This window comes from Halichoeres trimaculatus, unplaced genomic scaffold, assembly GCF_033239565.1.
Source record: "Halichoeres trimaculatus isolate MK-OKI-2021-1 unplaced genomic scaffold, fHalTri1.1 fHalTri1_scaffold_3, whole genome shotgun sequence".
Classification (NCBI taxonomy): domain Eukaryota; kingdom Metazoa; phylum Chordata; class Actinopteri; order Labriformes; family Labridae; genus Halichoeres; species Halichoeres trimaculatus.
Genome location: NW_027437181.1, coordinates 40,771,890 through 40,791,324, shown reverse-complemented (window position 1 = coordinate 40,791,324; position 19,435 = coordinate 40,771,890). Strand labels below are relative to the sequence as shown.

Sequence of the window (19,435 nt, the reverse complement as noted above, 5' to 3'; positions counted from 1 at the left end):
GATGTTTAATCCAAATCCAAATCCACTTTATTTATATAGCACATTTTAAAAACAGACCAACGTCTCCAAAGTGCTGTACAAAAGCAAAAACCATAAAATAAATAAAACATTACAAAAAAAATAAATAAATAAATAAAAACATGAATTAAAATTATAAATAAGATAAAATAAATTAAAATACACAGAGAACCACACAACTCACGTGGTGTTAAAAGCCAGAGAATAAAAGTGGGCCTTAAGACAAGACTTAAAACAGTTCACTGTGGGGGCCATTCGGATGTGGAGGGGCAAAGCGTTCCAGAGTTTGGGACCGACCACAGAGAAGGCCCTGTCCCCTCTGGTTTTAAGTCTCGTCTTAGGCACCACGAGCTGGGACTGGCCCTCAGACCTCAGAGCGCGCGCCAGGATGTAAATTTGGAGGCAGTCTGTGATGTATTGAGGGGCCAGTCCATTCAAAGCTTTAAAAACAAACAAAAGGATCTTAAAATCAATTCTAAAATTAACAGGGAGCCAGTGCAAAGAAGCTAAAATTGGGGTGATATGTTCGCGCTTTCTGGCCCCTGTTAAAAGTCGTGCCGCAGAGTTCTGGACTAACTGCAGCCGTGAGAGCGCATTTTTGCCTATACCCGTGTAAAGCGCATTGCAGTAGTCCAGGCGAGAAGAGATAAAAGCATGCACGACTTGTTCAAGAAGATTAAAAGATAAAAAAGGTTTTACCTTTGATAAAAGAAGAAGGTGATAAAAACTCGATTTTAAAACCGCATTGACCTGCTTATCCAGTTTAAAATCGTTGTCTATGGTGACGCCAAGGCTGGTGACTTTGGGACGCAAATAATTTTGGAGTGGTCCCAAGTCAATGAGTGAATTACTAAATAAAATAATCTCTGTTTTTCCTTCATTTAATTTAAAAAATTTTGGGCTAACCAAGCCTTGACGTCACCAAGACAGTCGAGGAGGGGTGTCAGGGGGCTGTGGCTGGTTTTGGTGATGGGCATATAAATTTGGCAGTCATCAGCGTAAAAATGGTACGACATGCCGTGCTTTCTGAAAATCTCCCTGAGTGGGAGGAGGTAGAGGGAAAACAGAATTGGGCCCAAAATAGAGCCCTGGGGGACTCCGCAGTGCAGAGGAGCAGAAGAAGAGCTGGAGTCCCCCAGCCTCACAGAGAAAGACCTCCCACTCAGGTAAGACTCAAACCACTTTAAAGCAGTCCCCCTGACACCCACACAGTTTTCCAGACGAGATAAAAGAGTTGCATGGTCCACTGTGTCAAAAGCAGCAGTCAGGCCTAAAAGCACTAAAATGGCAGAGTTACCAGCATCAGTCATTAAGAACAGGTCATTAAAAACCTTAAGAAGTGCGGACTCAGTGCAATGAAGGGCCTTGTATCCTGACTGGAAGGGGTCCAAAATGCCACTAGCATCTAAAAATGGATGCAGTTGGGCAAGCACACATTTCTCCATGATCTTAGAAACCAGTGGGAGTTTGGAAATGGGACGGTAGTTTGCTAAAACCAAAGGGTCAAGGCCAGGCTTTTTAAGCAGAGGTTCAACAACAGCGCTCTTACAAAAGGTGGGGACAGTACCAGAAACCAAACTGCTGTTAATTATCTCTCTCACAAAGGAGCCAATGGTGTCCCAGACCACTTAAAAAAATCGAGGTGGGACAGGGTCTGTTGGAATGGAAGAGGCTTTAAGTGTGTTCACTATCCCAGAGAAACCCTTGTATCTCAGTTAGATTGGGTCATGGCAAGATTGATACTCAGGAAACAGCACATAAGTATATATGTACATAAACAAGTAGTTTAAATATTGCTCCTCACGTGATCGGATCGGTGATTGGTTATAAGTGTATTTGAACTCACTGATCGGTGATCGGCCCAAAAATTGTGATCGTGTAAAGCCTATCTAGATAAAGGTTAAATTATTCATAAATAATCTGACAATTACGCATTTTACCGTAAAAGTGATCCGTGAACTTCTAAACAGCACACAGAATAAACAGAGAGCAGGTTTTCTTCATAGTAACGTGTTTGTTAAACTGGTTAAAAGAACAGACAAAGCTCTGTTACTGTTTCTGTTTGATCAGAGTTATTACAGCGCACATGCCCAGACGCACAAACAGCTGTTAGAGCTGACTGACAGATGATCCAGAGGTGATCAGCTGATGCCGTCATCAATGAAATACGTCGCTTCATGTGACGCCGAAGGAGAGGATGTCCCATTGCTCTAAAAATGAAACTCCTCCATCCTCTCTCCTCTCCTCATTTCCTCTTGTCTCCTCTCTTGTGGGAGGGACCAAGAGGAAAGTGAACGACACAAGTGGAGGAAGGAAGGATGGAACTTTGGAGCTTTGAGACGCCCCCTGAGAAGCGAGTAGGGCTGAAGAAGCTCAGAGAGGTAAGGCAGGGCCAGACCATTCAAGCATTTAAAAACAAACATAGGAGTTTTAAAATCAGCTCTTAAGGCAGGGGTGGGCAATTAATTTTTACTAGGGGCCACATGAGGAACCTGAATTGTGTCAGAGGGCCACCAACTGTCTTCCATCGTAAAATGCTCTAAATTAAATATTTTGAATAGTCGGAACTGATTATCAGAAGAATAAAGCACTCTGTAAATGTTTATATTAGGTGATGTAAAATTGTGGTGTATAGGTCAAGTAGAAATAAAAACAGTTATTGAATCCTAAAATGAAAGAGAAAATGTCTTAAGTTTTCGTCTTTGTCAATATCTGTCATACATGAACTCACTTTTACCGATCGAGATTGCTGGCAGACTGCCAACACTCCTGAATATGGAGGGAATCTCCCATTTTTTAAGCCCTTTCTCCCGCTGTTCTCCTGGCTTGTGATTTCTCCTGATAGTCCCCAAAATTTAAGTTTGCTTCTGTGAGCTCTAATATTTTACTAAGTCAAATCAAGTCCCGTGCTTGGGCGTTATATCGAAAACTCAGAAACCATCCACCCCCCTCTCTTAGTTGGTTTGATCCAGAGACGCTGCAGGAGACCTCAGAGACAGAGACAGATAACGGTGCAGCACTTGTTGATGAAGACTTTATCAGAGCCTTAGCTGTTTCCTTTCTTTTTTGGAGAACTTTGTCATGACATGTCGTGAGTTAGACTAACGTAGCTCTGCTCTAACGCAGCATCCTCTCCAATCAGGAAAGAGCAGCGTGAATTTTATAGTGAGAAGGCTGACTCTAAAATAGTGAAACGCGTATCGTTGTACTGAAGACAGTGCCGTCGCGTACATGCGCTGCGCGTGTACGCGACGGCACTCTCTTCAGAACAGCAGAGTTCAGGTGGAGGAGACTGACTGAGCCAGTGAAAGAGAGGGAGAATTCAATCCACAATGTCTTGTTCAGTGGTTGTGATAGATGGAGTATTAAGACATATGCACCCCTACAAGTTTTATGTTTATGTTTATGATTGGCCTCACGCGGGCCGGACAGGGACGTACAAAGGGCCGGATGTGGCCCGCGGGCCGTAGTTTGCCCAGGTCTGTCTTAAGGTCACAGGCAGCCAGGGAAGTGAAGACAGTACCTAAATAATAAATAACACCGATTTGACAGATGGTCATTGACTCCTGAGTTCATGAGAAATCAGTGAGTGGATGGAAAACATCAACAAGCAGACAGAGGAGAACATATTGTTTGAGTGGAGAAATCCAGCCTGTACTCAAGAGAGGAGTTTAAACACCAGTGTATTAATCCTTATGACTATATTATCTGTGCACTCTTACCTGTCAGGGTTTTTTTTTTTTTTTGGTTTGTGTCTTTGTGGATTTGAGGTTCTTGTTTTTGATTTGGTACCTGTGTTGTGTTTGTCTTTTTGTAATCCTTCTTAGTGTCTCTCTGTCCTCCATGTATTCGTCTCTGTCTTGAGTTTCTCTGTGTTTGGTTTGGTTCTCCTTGTGTTTCCCTCCTTGTTGATTGCTCCTTATGTGTTTCACCTGTGTCTTGTTTCACACCTGTGTTAATCACTCCCCAGTGTAAGTTTCTCTGTTTCCTATGTCCTGTGTGGGTTCATTGTTGCTGTCGTCATCGCTTGTGGCTGTCTCTGTCTCACGTGCTTCTCGTGCTTTGGTTCCTTGTGAGGTTTTTGAGGGTTTTTTGGTTTTGTTTCTTTTGTTGTTGTGACGACCCCATCTACTGGCTGTCCAATTACAGCTGAGTTTTTTTGAGATGTTGAATTTTGAGTTTAGTTAAAATAAGTGTTTTGTTTTATCTGCATCTGGGTCCTCCTCTTTTGGTTTCCAGGGTTTCATGACACTTAGCAGACTCTGTGAGATAAACTACATGTGTCAGTAAACCAGAAAACCTCCCAAACCAAAGACGAGAACCGAGCTCCAAGAGCTGGGTCATAATAAAGGAACCAGAAAACTATGTCCAGACAGAAAACTGCAACAAATCTATCAGAATTTGAATGGTTTTGTATTTTAAAATCACTAATAAGCTGGTAAATAGTTTAATGATATACTGTAGTTTTACTTTGAGCATAAAATCCATCAGTTAAAATGATTTATTCATGGCCAAACCTGGTTAACTGAGGTTGGATAAAGGAGACACGTTCAATAACAGCTACGGACATTGCTGGTGTTTCAGTGTTAAGTGTGACCCTGTTAACTGGTGACTGTCATCTGACAATCACTGACATGTTTGGCTGAGAGTCACCAGTTTACACGGTCACTCTTTACTATCAAGCACCGGTTGCTCTTTAATGGTCAGGACTCCATGGTTTGGTATCGTTTCTGACAACTGACCTCAGAACAACCAGACATGTTCCCACTGCTCACAGCTTTAGATTATTTTTTAAAGAGTGATAACTCATCTGAATGAATAGGGCTAAAAGCTGCTTCTGCTGCTAAAATGTGTGTGCATATTTTTGATGACGTCGACTGTAAATTGGCCTATATGTGCCCCTTCAAAGGACGATGCCCCTGAAGTGGACAGGGCTGCAGTCCATCGGGGCCTGACAGAAGCTCAGGGCTTTCCCCTTTTTGCTGAAAGCTCCTCCTCTCAGCAGGACGCTCTGTCCCACTATCTTTGCTCTCATGCAGAGTCTAGTCGGACTGAGGTCCAGCAGACTGACGCATAAGCCATCAGATCATCTGAGTTCCAGCCTTAGCATTTCATTTATGATTCCTATTTGACAGAAAGGATTAAAAATCTATATCTTTTCCCATAGAGTCAAACTTTAACCTTTACTGTTTAACTTCACAACCACAAAAGACAGACAGAGCAGAGAGAGTATTTCTCATGCTCCCCCTGGTTTGGAGCTTTAGGATCCTCCTGTGATGTTGACTGAGAGTCTTGGTGTTGCTCAGGTTTCTCCTTTTGTAATGCTCTGAAAATACTTGTGACCAGGAGCAAACACTGACAGCGGTCCATGCAGGAACGGTTCACTGAGCTCGCCTTTAAGGTGGAGAGGCTGTCTGTGGCAAAACCAGGTCAATTATTCAGAAGTCATTTCAAAATCCGCCGAAAATATTTTCACGGTTAAGCTGTCTTCATCACAGCTCATGAGACACAGAAATGAGGGAGACAGAGTCAGTGAGCGCAGCTCCTCAGAGGAATCAAAGATTCATGACGGTGTCAGAAAATATGAGCCCAGTGCTCTGACTCTGATCTGAGTGTGAGCAATAAGAGAAACAAACCAAAGAGCCATGTGTTAGAAAAATCTTACAGCAGGGATAAACATGTTTACAGCCTGGTGGACAAACAGTTTGTCTCTTATAGTTTGTTTTTGTCTTAAGGGATTCAGCTTCATTGACCTCCTATCACACATTTACATGTAAATAGTACAACATGTCACCCTCAAGGTCATGGTTTTAAGCCCCATTTATTAACTAAGCAGAACAACATGAAGGAAAGTATAAAAGGAAACAGTTAAGAAAAAATCATATGACTGATACACACCAGATACATCTCCAGTCTGGCTCCGCTCCGTCACGGTACTGGATCAGACAGGTTTCAATTCAAGTCAATGTGTCATCTTACACTGGATCTGCTCTGTTGGAGTCCAGCTGCATGGCTGGTCCAGCAGGTCGCTGTTAATTCATGGCCATCCTCTATCCTGTGACGCAGAAATCCAGCATAGGGAAGATCGAGTGGGACACAGAAACCACCTTACAGCACCCAGTGACTTTCAAAATAATAATAAAAAAACAGATTGTATTTCAATGACAACCAGGCATGATGAGCGGAGCCAGACCAGGAGTTAACAGGTTTGAGGTTTTACAGCCCAACATGAATGAAGAGAGACCGATCAATGGGGGGAAGAGCAGGAACTCCTGGGTCTGTGACTCCAGCTGTCTGTCAGTCCTACAGCTCAATGGACTGAACACAATTCCGGTGTTAGACCGGTAGACATTAAGTCACTGTAGAGCTCTTGGGGATAGGTTGATGAGGCAGTCTTCAGGAAGGTTGTAAGGAGTGCAAACTGACATCAGCAAAAAACGTCAGCTAAAGATGTCAGCTAAAGATGTTAGCTAAAGATGTTAGCTAAAAATGTTAGCTAAAAAATGTAAGCAAAAGATGTTAGCTTAAGATGTGAGCTAAAGATGTCAGCTAAAGATGTTACCTAAAGATGTGCACTAAAAATGTCAGCTGAAGATGTCAGCTAAAGATGTTAGCTAAGATGTTAGCTAAAGATGTCAATCAATCAATCTTTATTTATATAGCGCCAAATCATAACAAATGTTATTTCAAGACACTTTACAAAAACATTTACAGGTCTAGACCCGTAAATGTTAATAAAATTTTATTAGCAGAAACCCAACATCAAGACAAGATAAGGAGTCTTATCTTAATCCACCATGAGTACAGGACTTTGCAGCATTTAGCAAGTTACAATAGCAAGGAAAAACTTCCCTTTAACGGGCAGAAACCTCGGACAGAACCAGACTCATGTTAGACAGACATCTGAGGAGACTGTGTTGGGGTTAGAGAGAGACAGATAGAGAGAGAGAGAGTGGGAGAGAGAATAATGGGGGGGGGGGGGGGGGATACACACACACACACACACACACACACACACACAGAAAGAGAGAGAGACAGACAGACAGACGCAGTCTGAAGTTTGGCGCTGTGGCGACAGTTAAGGTGAAACCAGCAGGCCGTTCCCGACAACAATCCAAAGCCGTAGCAGCTGGAGTCTGGCAGGAGCACAGCAGCAGGCCGTCTACTTCACCGATCCCCAGGAACCTACAAGACAAACTCAGATCCTCCCAGAGAGGTGTATGGTCAGTAACTATAACAGGACAGTAATGCTAAAGAACTCAGCTTAACATGTTAGCTAAATATGTAAGCTAAATATGTCAGCTTTAGATGTTAGCTAAAGATGTGCACTAAATATGTCAGCTTTAGATGTCAGCTAAAGATGTCAGCTTAAGATGTTAGCTAAAGATGTAAGCTAAAGATGTTAGCTAAAGATGTTAGCTAAAGATGTTAGCTTAAAATGTCAGCTAAGTGTCAGCTTAAAATGGCAGCTAAAGATGATAGCTAAAGATGACAGCTCAAGATGTAAGCTAAATATGTTAGTTTAAGATGTTAGCTGAAGATGTCAGCTAAAAATTTCAGCTTAAGATGTAAGCTAAAGATATTAGCTTAAGATGTTAGCTAAAGATGTCAGCTAAAGATTTTAGCTAAAAATGTCAGCTAAAAATGTCAGCTGAAGATGTTAGCTCTAGATTTTAGCTTTAGATGTGAGCTAAAGATGTCAGCAAAAAATGTCTGCTTAAGATGTCAGTTAAAGATGTCAGCTTAAGATGTGAGCTAAAGATGTTAGCTTAATATGTCAGCTTAGCGTTAATATGGAACCCACATCAGTTCTAGGTAAACCCTGCCCCAGCTGCTCTGAAAGGCCTATTGATGCAGCCAAACATCGCCCACGCTGTTAGTGTTGCAGCCAACTTCACTCGTGTGCTTTGATAAGGCATCTGATCGACCCTCATACGGACTTCAGCATCTGATACATTTGTTAGGTCGTTCATCTTTTCTCAAAGGAAACGTTTCACACCGCATGACCCCAGCAGAGCACACCTCCATTCAGACTGTAACATTGACATTCGTATTTTTATTACAAATTTAAAGTTAAGATGATGTGTGTTTGTGTGTGTGTGTGTTATTGAATGAATAGTTTTGTGTAAAATGTTTTGGCTTTGCTAGTATGAGTAGCCCACCTTCAAGGCAGAGAAGTGTGATATATTTATGCAAGCATCCCAACAGGATTTGTTCCCTCCATATGTGAGAATAAAAGGCATTTTTTCATTTTTTATCACATAAATGTTCATTATTCCACTCCATTTATGTAAGGCCAAGACAACAATATGAGTGAGCGGGAATCAACATTATTGCACAGGAATCAACACTGTTGCATATGCAAGTAAATTCAGACAAACAGGCGATTTTAACACAAATATCAAGTTAATTTTGACTCATATCAGCTCATTTATTCAACCACTTGAACCCCAGATGGTTGAGCAGAGTCCCTTGGGGCTCTTTACTAGTGTATTTTCCGTGTGTTGCGTCTTGCATGATAAATTTACCATTTGACATCTCAGTTTATTTTATAACGCTTGCACGTAAGTGTGTTAGGCGTGGTTTGACTGCATCACCAGGGCTGAAGAGTAGCGGGGCGGGGTTTTCCTAGAACTGATGTGGGTCCCATAATAACGCGTCAGCCAAAGATGTTGGCTAAAGATGTCAGTTAAATATTGTCAACTAAAGATGTTAGGTATAGATGTCAGCTAAAGATGTCAGCCAAAGATATCAGCTAAAAATGTGAGCTAAAGATGTCAGCTAAAGATCTTAACTAAAGATGTTAGCGAAAGATGTTAGCTTAAGATGTCAGCTAAAGATGTCAGTTAGCCCCTCAGACAGCTGGTGAGTGCAGTCCCTTAGGACCTGTCCTGTAATGTTTTAAGAGCCTGGAGCTTTGTGAGGATGGGTCTAACTCATGAGACTGTACGGGCGCTTCAGACCGAGCAGTGGTGACAGAGATGTGGATGTCCAGCAGCAGTAACAGCGAGTGCTGCTGAGTTATAATAACTGTGTCAGACTGTGTGAGACACACAAACACATCTGATCCTCTTTATGCCAGTCCAGAGGTCAGTCCAGATAAACGATGTGTCATGAAGACTTCATGTTGGTGTTCCTTGGTGTCTGTTAGAGACACATGAAGAAGACTTCGAGCTGTGCTGCTGCTTGAAGTGCATCAGCCTCATGAACTGCCTCAGTGTTGTTGCTCTTCAGTGGGATGGCTCATTTTTCACAAGATGTATCATCAACAGAGGAAAAGTCAGGTGTTTAAAATCTAAGAGTTTTTCTTCTTCTCCAGCCCATTTTCTGTTTTCATTTACTGGGTTGGTTGCAGTGTTTCACTTGCACACTGCCCCCTACTGATGAAGATGATGTACAACCAAGGAGTCCACATTTCCATTTCATTGTTACGTTGGTCTGAGGGCGGGTTTGAAAATGAAAATATGAACGGTCGTTTCCTTTCTGTTTGGATTATGTCATACGATGTGCTTCCCTTAACATGAAAATGTATTTACTTTATTGCATTGTTATTTGAGTTATGCCCTAAATACTCTTCCACATAGAGCAGCTGGTCAGGGCCAACCTGTTGCAGAGGGCGGCTCCAACAGCAGAATAAATCAATACACATTTACATGTTCACGTCTCTGCAGGAACAAAAGTGGTATACATAAAGTGTTGGTGTTTGATTCTTGCAGATTTATTGCTTTTCACTCACAATGTTCACGTGTCAAACTATAACTCTCTGCTGAGAGGGTCGGAGCGCTCAGAGCGACATATGGAGCGTGCAGCACAAACCAAGGGAACCAAAGGTCAAACGTGTCAGTGAAGAGGGGTGATGGAAAAACATCAGAAACCTTTTTTTAATGAGAGGTGATTAAAGGAGGGTACATCATTGATAGGGGGCCTCTCTATGTAACTGTGTAACAGGCGGTGTGACCAGGGGGCGCTAAGAGCAGAGGGGAGCTGACACACTGCCCAGCGCTCCTTAAATACGATGTTGACTCACCGTAGAACATCCGGAGATGTCATTTTATTCACATTGAGTTGATGTTGTGGTCTACTGCACAACTTTATCCAACAAAGACACTTTTCTGGGTTGAGGTTTGTCTTAGTTTCCTGAGGTAAAAAATGCACGCTGTCACCCAGCCTCTCAGGATACCTTGTGTCAGAGTTGCATGTACCCCATGAACAAACTTTAAACATTTTTCAACGTCATATCTCAGAAAAACCTCATTAAACACTACAAAAACTGACATTCTGCAATACATTTCAATAGGTGTTCAGGCAGACAATATCTGAGTGGATGAGAATGACTATACGCACTGTGATTGGCTCGTTGCGTTTGAGGGCGGGACTTACTCATGGGTCACTTGCCAAACCAAAGGTTTCAAAACATTTCCCCAAAGAAATAACCATTAAATAATTACAACAGAAGATAGGATGGACAAAACAACATAGAGCTACGTCACTAAGCTCCCTAAAGATTAAAACAGAAACTGAACTGACTCTTCATTCAAAACATTAACAGAGGCAGGAATGCATCATGGGAATGTGATAGAGGCCAACATCAACAGCTGTTGAAAAGAAACTGGAAGCAGAAAGTTAGACACAGAAAGATGTTGTGCTTGATCAAACAACAGAAAACACAAGAGCCACCTCTCACCACCTCAGACAGGGAGATGAGTCAGCACAGAGGCCTGAGGTGAATCCCAAAGCTCCAAACTTTCATCCTTCCTTCCTCCTGGTGAGGAGAGGAGAGGAGAGGAGAGGAGAGGAGAGGAGAGGAGAGGAGATGAGATTTGTTTTTAGAGAGATGAGTCACCCTTTGAAGTGATGTCTTTCAATGATGACGGCGTCAGCTGATCACCTCTGGATCATCTGTCTGGCTCTAACAGCTGTTTGTGTCTCTGCACATGTGCACTGGCATCCCATATGTGTCATTCAGTAAAAAGACTCCTGTGAAGGCTGATCCTGTGTCTCCTTTTGACCAGCATTTATAGATCAGGTCTGACCCTGGAGCTCAGGTGTTCCTCACATGTTCTAAATCAGGGCCCGTCTGGCACACACCTGACCCTGCTCTGAGATGATCACCTGACTGAAGGCACGGTGGCCAGAGTTTGATGTTCCTCTGTGAACAGTTTAAACGCTGTCTGATTTGATGGGTGTAGTATTTGTTGTCACTGATGCTCCCTCTGTGGGGTCTTTGTGGCTGGTAAGGTTCATAGCCATGTGCTCTGTCAGCAGGAGCCCTCACACTCTTCTGCCTGCCTAACAGCAGCAGTCTGTAAGCCTGAGACTGGGCTGAGCTCCTTCCTGCAGGACGAGCCTTGGTCTGGCCTCGTTTTGGTTTTCTCAAATATTCATCTTGTAGACAGTCCTTATCTTTTGCCCCAGCAGTGGGAGAGTAGCAGGAGGGGCAGTAAGGTCCTGTCCCAGAGAACCCCCCCCCCCCCCCCCCAGACGGGTTCCAGGATGAAGGGAAGAGCCAACTCTCAGGTGTGTGTGAAGGTCTTGAACCTTTGGACGATCTTTGACAGGAACAGAGGAAAGATGGGCTGAGGTCTTTGGTCCAGACATTTCCCCAAACAAGAACTTGTGATCTTCATAAGCCCTTTGAAAGCTGAGGAGGACTGAACAGGGTAACATGAACTGACACAGGGTGCACATTGATCCTGGGGCGGAGGGGGCTGTTCGTGCTGTCCTCACTGAGCCTCTGTCACATTCATGTATGGAGTGTCTGAGGCTGGCTGCTCTGTTTGACTTGTTCAAGTTTTCAGGCTCTCTGAACGGTGCCCTCCCTCAGTGTTTTTGCTTTTGGACTGAGACGCTCTGTCAGGAGATAGAGTGTTTGTACTGCCATGAACTTAGTATCACACTGCACTAAGTTGTCCATCTGGGTGACATCTGCTGGATCCTCCAAAAACTCAGTTGGTGTTTTGTTACAACCAGACTGCACAATACTCATCAGAGTTAGCACAATGGGGAACACAGAAAATATGGCTTCAACTTCACTTTTTGGCTTATGTTAAGGCCTGAACCACACGTATGTGGATATTGGATATTCCTAAACACACATTTTTCTGCCCATTGGGCCTCTCAACCACACGAACACGGCGATTTCACCCACATAAACAGAGATTTCTAAATAAGGATAAAGAAGTGAAGAAATAAAAAAATATCCGGTTGAGTGGATCCATGTTGCGGTGTTAAGCCGAGCTGGTGTTGACGCGATGACGTCTCGCATCTAGCAACATGTCACTGTGTTTGACTGCGCATGCTCATAACGTTCTTCTTCTATGGTTTTCACATTTTGCTAACCTGCCACTTATCGGCCAGGCTTGGCATTGCAGGCTTCAGAGGTGATCGTTTTCAGTTTGGCCTCTTCGTATGGACATACCGTAAAATACCAAATAAAGGCAGGTTTCCAATTAAATGCCAGGTTCCAAATAAACGCCTGGTGTAGCAGCACGTTTAGAAAAATAGACACCGGTTCCAAATAAACGCCGGGGGTATGGTAAGTTACTCGGCGCAGCCTACGAGCTGCAGTCAGCGTCTTTTGTTTTTTTTTTCATTCCACGGTCGTAGTTACAGAACACACATGCAAACGCTGAGCTCACAACTGACAGTTGACTCTTGAAAACTGATTTTTGTGAAAGAAACATAATCAGACTGTACTTTATTAGTAATGGTGCGACAGATCATGATTGATCCGTGATCCGTTCGGATCGACGTAATCGGTTCGGCACACACATGACCCTACAACAGTGTTTTTGTGCAGCAGAAGCCCAGAGCGCTCGCACCAAACACCTCCTCCCAGCTCGTCTGCTCGTCTGCCCCATCTGAGTGCAGACTCAGACGGGGCCATATTTTACTTGACCCAAAACACAAATAAACGGACTCCGACCGAAAAAGTCTGATATGGGTCTGCATTCACGCTTTATTTAGAGAATTTTCAGCACGTTACTTTCACACAAAAACACTGCTGAATAAGGCTCTAGTTCTCATCGTGTCGTAAAACGGCGCTACCTCCGCTGCAGAGCCACAGCTGGCTACGAGGCACTCGCCGCTTAGTGTATCAGTCCACGCGCGGCGTGCCAGATATGAACAAACGCAGGTAGTCTGTCAGGACGAATTATGCAATAACAACGTAAAGATGAGGAGGCTTTGAAGAGTCAAAAAAGAAGACGTTACCACTTCCACTGAATGTTATTTTCTGGGAAAGGAATTAAACGCCTGTTCCAAATAAACGCCCGGTCCCAAATAAACGCCTGGTCTGCTCAGTGATTGAAACAAATAAACGCCCCGGCTACTATTTGGTTTTTTACGGTAGATATTTCTGTGGTGTGGACGGAGATTTTTTTTTAAACGAGGACAAAGATATCTGATTAAAAAAATATCCATATGTGTGGTTCAGGCCTCAGTCACTTTACGACTCTAACACTCCTGCTGCTGTCTGAAATGATTGTTGAGAGGAACAGTACATCGTGTCCACAGCGGTGGGTTAACAGGCTTGTGCTTGTGCATGACGTGAACTGTGCCGAAGCACACCTCTCTGCGGTGTGTCAAAGCTAAGGAAGTAAACCTTCACTTCTAGCCAAACAAACTGGTCTTAGGGCTGAAGTGTGTTTGAGTACGGTACAGATGGCCGGTGTGACTACGCCCTCAGATGATGTGTGGCCCGTGGGAGGAGTCCTGTGCTCTGTGGCTGGGGATGGGGAGCTGATTGATAATGGTCGATGTGAAAATAAGCTGCTTCTGTTGTTTCTAAGATCTCAGAATTTGTGTTTCTTGTGTTTTTCTCAACACCCCTCTGCCTCTGTTTCCTCAGGTCGCTGTGTGATGATCTCTCTGGACCCCCTCCTCTGCATATCTGTCCTGCTGCTGCATGAGCTCCTGCGCCTCCTGTTGGCCCACTGAAAGACTTGAACCAAATGAGTGTCCACCTGCAGCCCTCTCACTCTCTATACCAAAAACAGACGCTCACAGGAAACCACATCACTGCTGGGGCTCTCAGAGAGACAGGGACTCATGGCTCTGCAGACAGAGCAGGAAGCTGCAGGACTGCGTGCAGAGCAAAGTGTGTGGGGAGAAAGGATGGAGTATCAGTTCTGGCACACACACATACACATACACACACACATGCACCGATGATACAGTGTGGCTACAGCTCTGCACCGGCTTTATGCACAGCCTCCTCAGACTCCACAGACTCACCGTCCCTCAGCAGCGCCCACTGTGAATCTTTACGTCACCTCAGAGTTAGTCCTGCTGCTCATACAGACACTGTCAGCTCTTCTGTGGAAGTCATGTGACCTTCACCATGTGACCTCCATCATGTGACCTCCACATCCTTTTTTTTCTCTGGAATGAAGTGGTTTTAACCGTCAGTTTTTTTCTGTAGACGTCTCCTTTACAGAGCTACCATCCATCCTCTGTGTTAGTTTGTACATACGCCATGTCAACCTCCTACACACACACACACACACACACACACACACACACACACACACACACACACTCTTGTGTTCTCATAGTTGTGTTCCATTTGAACAGGGGAGATAAGCTGATATATTTTGGGGACATATGGCACACCTGAACATCGTTGTTGTTCTTCACCTCCAATAATCTTTATTTTTATTAAATCTGTGGTGACTTTGATTTCTATGAGACAGATCTTTCCCACAGCAGCTCAGATGAACTTTATTGTTTTTGTAATAAAAGGTAGATTTCAAACAAACGTGTTGTTCTTGGACCTTTTTTGCTCCAACATGTCCCCACTACAGAGTCAGGAGTGACTTTTCACCTCTAACACTTAGAGACATTTACGGGCTGAAATATGAAGACATAAACTCTCTTCAATAAAGCAGAAACCCTCCCAAACCAAAGATGGGCACACAGAGACTGGGACCTGGGTCATCATTGAAGGGGACATATCATGCTTGTTCCTCCTTTTCACTATGCCAGACTAGGATGCCTGTAAAGCATTTCTGCCCTCAGTACAAGTCATTTAGTTCCTTCATTGCCCCACAAAAGCGTTCTCAATATCCTCAGTTAAGGCCATTCTGAAGATCTCGTTGAAACGCTCAGTTTCCAGAATGACCTCCAGTAACCTCGCAACGTCACAGCCCTTTGTGCTCTGATTGGTCAGTTCTATCAGAGGGGCGGAGGGGGTAGAGCCAGGGGGCGGTTTTTGCAGCATGGCAGCATTTACAAAATCGCCACATTGAATGGAGCAGACCGAGCGAGTTTGCTGTTTGCCAAAACTACACCATAAGGCATTGATAGCACTAATAAAATGGCAGAGTGTAGGATACGTCCTTTTGTATTGGACCCCGAGTCAGACCCGGACGGTTCTGCAGCTCAGGAGGAAGAAAATCCACCTGGACACAGATCATCTCAGGACGCTTCAGTGTGGTGAGTCAAACCAGTACTGTAACATGTAGAGTTTATACGTTTATGCTCGGCTCTTGGTGGGTGTATCCCTCGGTGGCGGTTGTGTGACTAACTGACATCACAGAGGAGGAGCTGCTTTATCAGATTACTCCAATAAATAGAAAGGATCCTCATGTCTTCACGAAGGTTGAAATCTCGCAGCCAAATGGCAATGACCTATTTTCAGAGGCATCAAATCTCTTTCTAGGATATCAGAAAAAATATAATATCTCATTTTTGAAAATTCAGGGGGTGTAAGGTCTTGTTTTCAAATTTATTACATCATATGTAAGTATTAAATCAGGGATCATCTGTCAAAGTGATGATACGTTTAAAACTGTGGTCTTTGGTTGTTAGTTGCCCCACGTTGCTTGACAAACTCTTATACTCTGCAGTGTTTCTGCAGTCACAATGAGCGTGCATCTGCTGTTGTTAATGAACAAATAATCCCTCTAAAATATTGATTTTTACAACCAACCACTGATCAATCTGACATTAATCTGCTTACTGCATGAATTCAGTTTGGAGAACCATACCTCCTCTGTATGAATGGAGCTAAACACAGCTCCCATTGCTACAGGAGGTGAAATTCAACATGTTTACCGCCTGACACAAAGTAATTACTGATGTGATACAGATTTCAGTCATAACTTAGCTTCCATCCTGGTCAGTGAGCCAGCAAAAACAGTGCATACAAAGAAATAAAAAAGTCCTGTGCAGTGGCTCTGGACTGCCCCCACATGAGAGGAAGTTGAGACAACCTCTGCTGATTTTCGTAAAGGGGACATATCATGCTGATCCCTGATTTAATACTTACATATCATTTAATAAATTTTAAAACAAGACCTTTCACCCCCTGAATTTTCAAAAAATGAGATATTGTATTTTTTCTGATATCCTAGAACGAGATTTGATGCCTCTAAAAATAGGTCATTGCCATTTGGAGATTTCGACCAACGACACAAGGATCCTTTCTTTTTATTGGAGTAATCTGATAAAGCAGCTCCTCCTCTGTGATGTCAGTTAGTCACACAACCACCACAGAGGGATACACCCACCAAGAGCCGAGTATCCCCCCTCAAATGCTGGATGCAGGGACTCTGCTCTGCTGAGCAGCTTGGCTTTACATGGTGAATTAGCAGTTAAAACACTATAGTTTTAGCAGACGTCGTAATACTTGTGAGACTGTGATATTTGCATTCTTGTTCTGACATGCACTGTGAACCTGGACCACAATAATGCTGCGGTAATAACATAGTGATGAACTGACGGTAGAGGCGATCTTTAGACTACACTTTCAGCATGATGGATAAAACAGACAGAGAAAAGTGAAGGAGCAGGATGGAGCCCTGTTATAGAAATAGTTTATTGGTAAAGTCTGCCTATATTTCCACGTATAAACTCTACATGTTACAGTACCGCTTTGACTCACCACACTGAAGCGTGGATTTTCTTCCTCCTGAGCTGCAGAACCGTCTGGATCTGACTCGGGGTCCAATACAAAAGGACGTATCCTACACTCTGCCATTTTATTAGTGCTATCAATGCCTTACGGTGAAGTTTTGGCAAACAGCAAACTCGCTCGGTCTGCCCCATCCAATATGGCGATTTTGTAAATACTGCCATGCTGCCAAAACCGCCCCCTGGCTCTACCCCCTCCGCCCCTCTGATAGAACTGACCAATCAGAGCACAACGGGCTGTGACGTTGCGAGGTTACTGGAGGTCATTCTGGAAACGGAGCGTTTCAACGAGATCTTCAGAATGGCCTAAAATGAGGATATTGAGAACGCTATTGTGGGGCAATGAAGGAACTAAATGAGTTGTACTGAGGGCAGAAATGCTTTACAGGCATCCTAGTCTGGCATAGTGAAAAGGAGAAACAAGCATGATATGTCCACTTTAATGATCATTTCATGTCAAAGTCATATGAAGAGCTCTCAGGACAGATACATCACTAATAGTTTCCTTCAGCTGGACCTGCTGTCTTCATCACTTCTTTTTGACAGTGCCAACCCTCACTGCCCCCTGCAGGCCTGTTACACCACCTTTACAGGGACAGCAAAACATCAACACCAAACTACTGTGATGTTTGTGGACCTTGTTTTTTTTGCAGGGGTGCTCATTTGCATAGGGGGGATTTGCAGTGTGGCTGGTGGTAATCATTTGCATGTGCTTTTTCTTTCTGGTCACCTTTGCAAAAGTGTAGAGGGTTTAAAATCCACACAATCCCTTTGTGAGTCAGGTTGATGCTGGTAGTTGGTATTTCAGATAACTTTTCTACAAGCACTTCGCTAACCTTGCCTCTAGGAGATGAACAACTCAATAGTCCAGGATCTCTTAACCTGACTGTTTCTATATTTCTGCCAATGAAAAAGACAGTTTTGTTCAGTATTTGGCAGCGACTGTCTCGATGACCTGCATGAGTTTTAAGATAAGAAACTAAATTATGAGCTCACAGAGAGCTGTCAAACGAGTCACGCCCAGCAGTGGGGTCATGCACTGGAGCTGATGAGTCAGAAGTGATGACCGGCTGTACTCACAGTCCCATCAAAGCCAGTGTGTGACAGAGTGTGTTTGTGTGGAAACGGGTAAAAAGCTGCTCCATACGACATTCAGCTAAAGTAAAATCACAGCATGTTCTCTGTGGTGTCTGAGTCTGACCTGACAGTGTGTGGACGTCCTTAGGCTGTAACACACTCGCTGTGGGTCGGCTCAAACTGGGATCTCAGCACAAACATGACGTGATAGAAATGTGCAGACGCTGTGGATGTCAGGGATGATCAGGGTGTGTGCATGCTGCGTTTGAAAAGAAACCCTTCCATGGCTGAACACTGAGACTGAAAGTCATTCATGAGCCGTACGGTTAGAAAAAAAAAAGAACCAATGATAAAAACATGAATTAATAAGACAGATAGAGATCTCAGCAGGCAGCTGCCTGCAGCATGACACCAAAACTCCATTTCCAACCTCCCTGATGCAGCGCAGATTATTCCTCATCCAGAGAACAAACATGATGTCAGAGCGAGCTGCTGAATTAATCTCATCTCACGGACCAGAGCCAGAGGGTGTGTCTAACCTGGAGCTTACGTAAGCCTCAGTGCGTCTCGCTGATAACATCCAACAGGCCCCACCTGAGAGTGCTTCACCTCGTCTCACCTGGGCTGCTTAAAATACCACGGCCTCAGCAGGGACCAGAATACAGACGCTCTGATGAGTGCTGATGGGCCTCCATGTCAACCCGGCTCCACCACCGTTACTTTACTCTGTGTGTTTTTAATAAGGCCGTTTATGCAACGAACTAATCTGTGCAGCAGAGTCCAGTCCAGAGGTCTTCCCTGGTCCAGGATTACAGACCTGAGTCCTCGCTGCATGAGGCCAGGGGTGAAACCAAACAGACACTGCTGGGAGGAGCTGAGGGCAGGAAACTGTTTCCTGAACCTGAGGTCATGGACACCGCCAGCATGGGGGACAGGCCTTAACAGAGTCCACTTCATGTCCCTGAAAGAGGACCTGAAAAACCAGATCCATAAAGGCTGGATGATGGTTCCCATGTGAATGTGACACACGGAATCAGCACAGGGGAATGTGTGTGACTTTTATCCTTCTGCACAGAATCTGTTGGCGTTTGTATCACAAACACATCTACCACAGAACTAAACCAGTGAAGAAGAAGTGTGCATTTGTTACTCTGTTTATTTATTTATTTTTTTTGCCCATTTGTCTTCCCTGCCAAGTGTGGCTGCAAGGACCTGCTCATCTCATGGTAATCAAGGTGATCTCTGTGTGGTTTTTGTACCTCGGACACTAGGAGCCCCTGATCAGCCGCCATGTTGTCTGCTCATGAGATCAGAAAGGTTCTCACTCAAGTCAATCAGTCCATTTACACTGGATCTCTGGATCTGGTTTGTCAGGGTCCTGCTGCGAGGTCTGGTAGGTGGCAGGTGATGCGCAGCCATCCTATTT

The 19,435-nt window shown here is 44.0% G+C and overlaps 1 protein-coding gene across 1 annotated transcript in view; it reads left to right on the top strand.

The window, feature by feature from the left end:
• Positions 1-14,029, top strand: part of vstm2b (V-set and transmembrane domain containing 2B) — a 34,591-nt gene extending 20,562 nt beyond the window's left edge. The window contains exon 5 of the mRNA XM_074666747.1: positions 13,868-14,029. Within this exon, the coding sequence (XP_074522848.1) occupies positions 13,868-13,956 (89 nt within the window). The 3' untranslated portion in view covers positions 13,957-14,029. The remainder of the gene's footprint in view (positions 1-13,867) is intronic.
• The last annotated feature ends 5,406 nt before the right edge of the window (positions 14,030-19,435 follow it).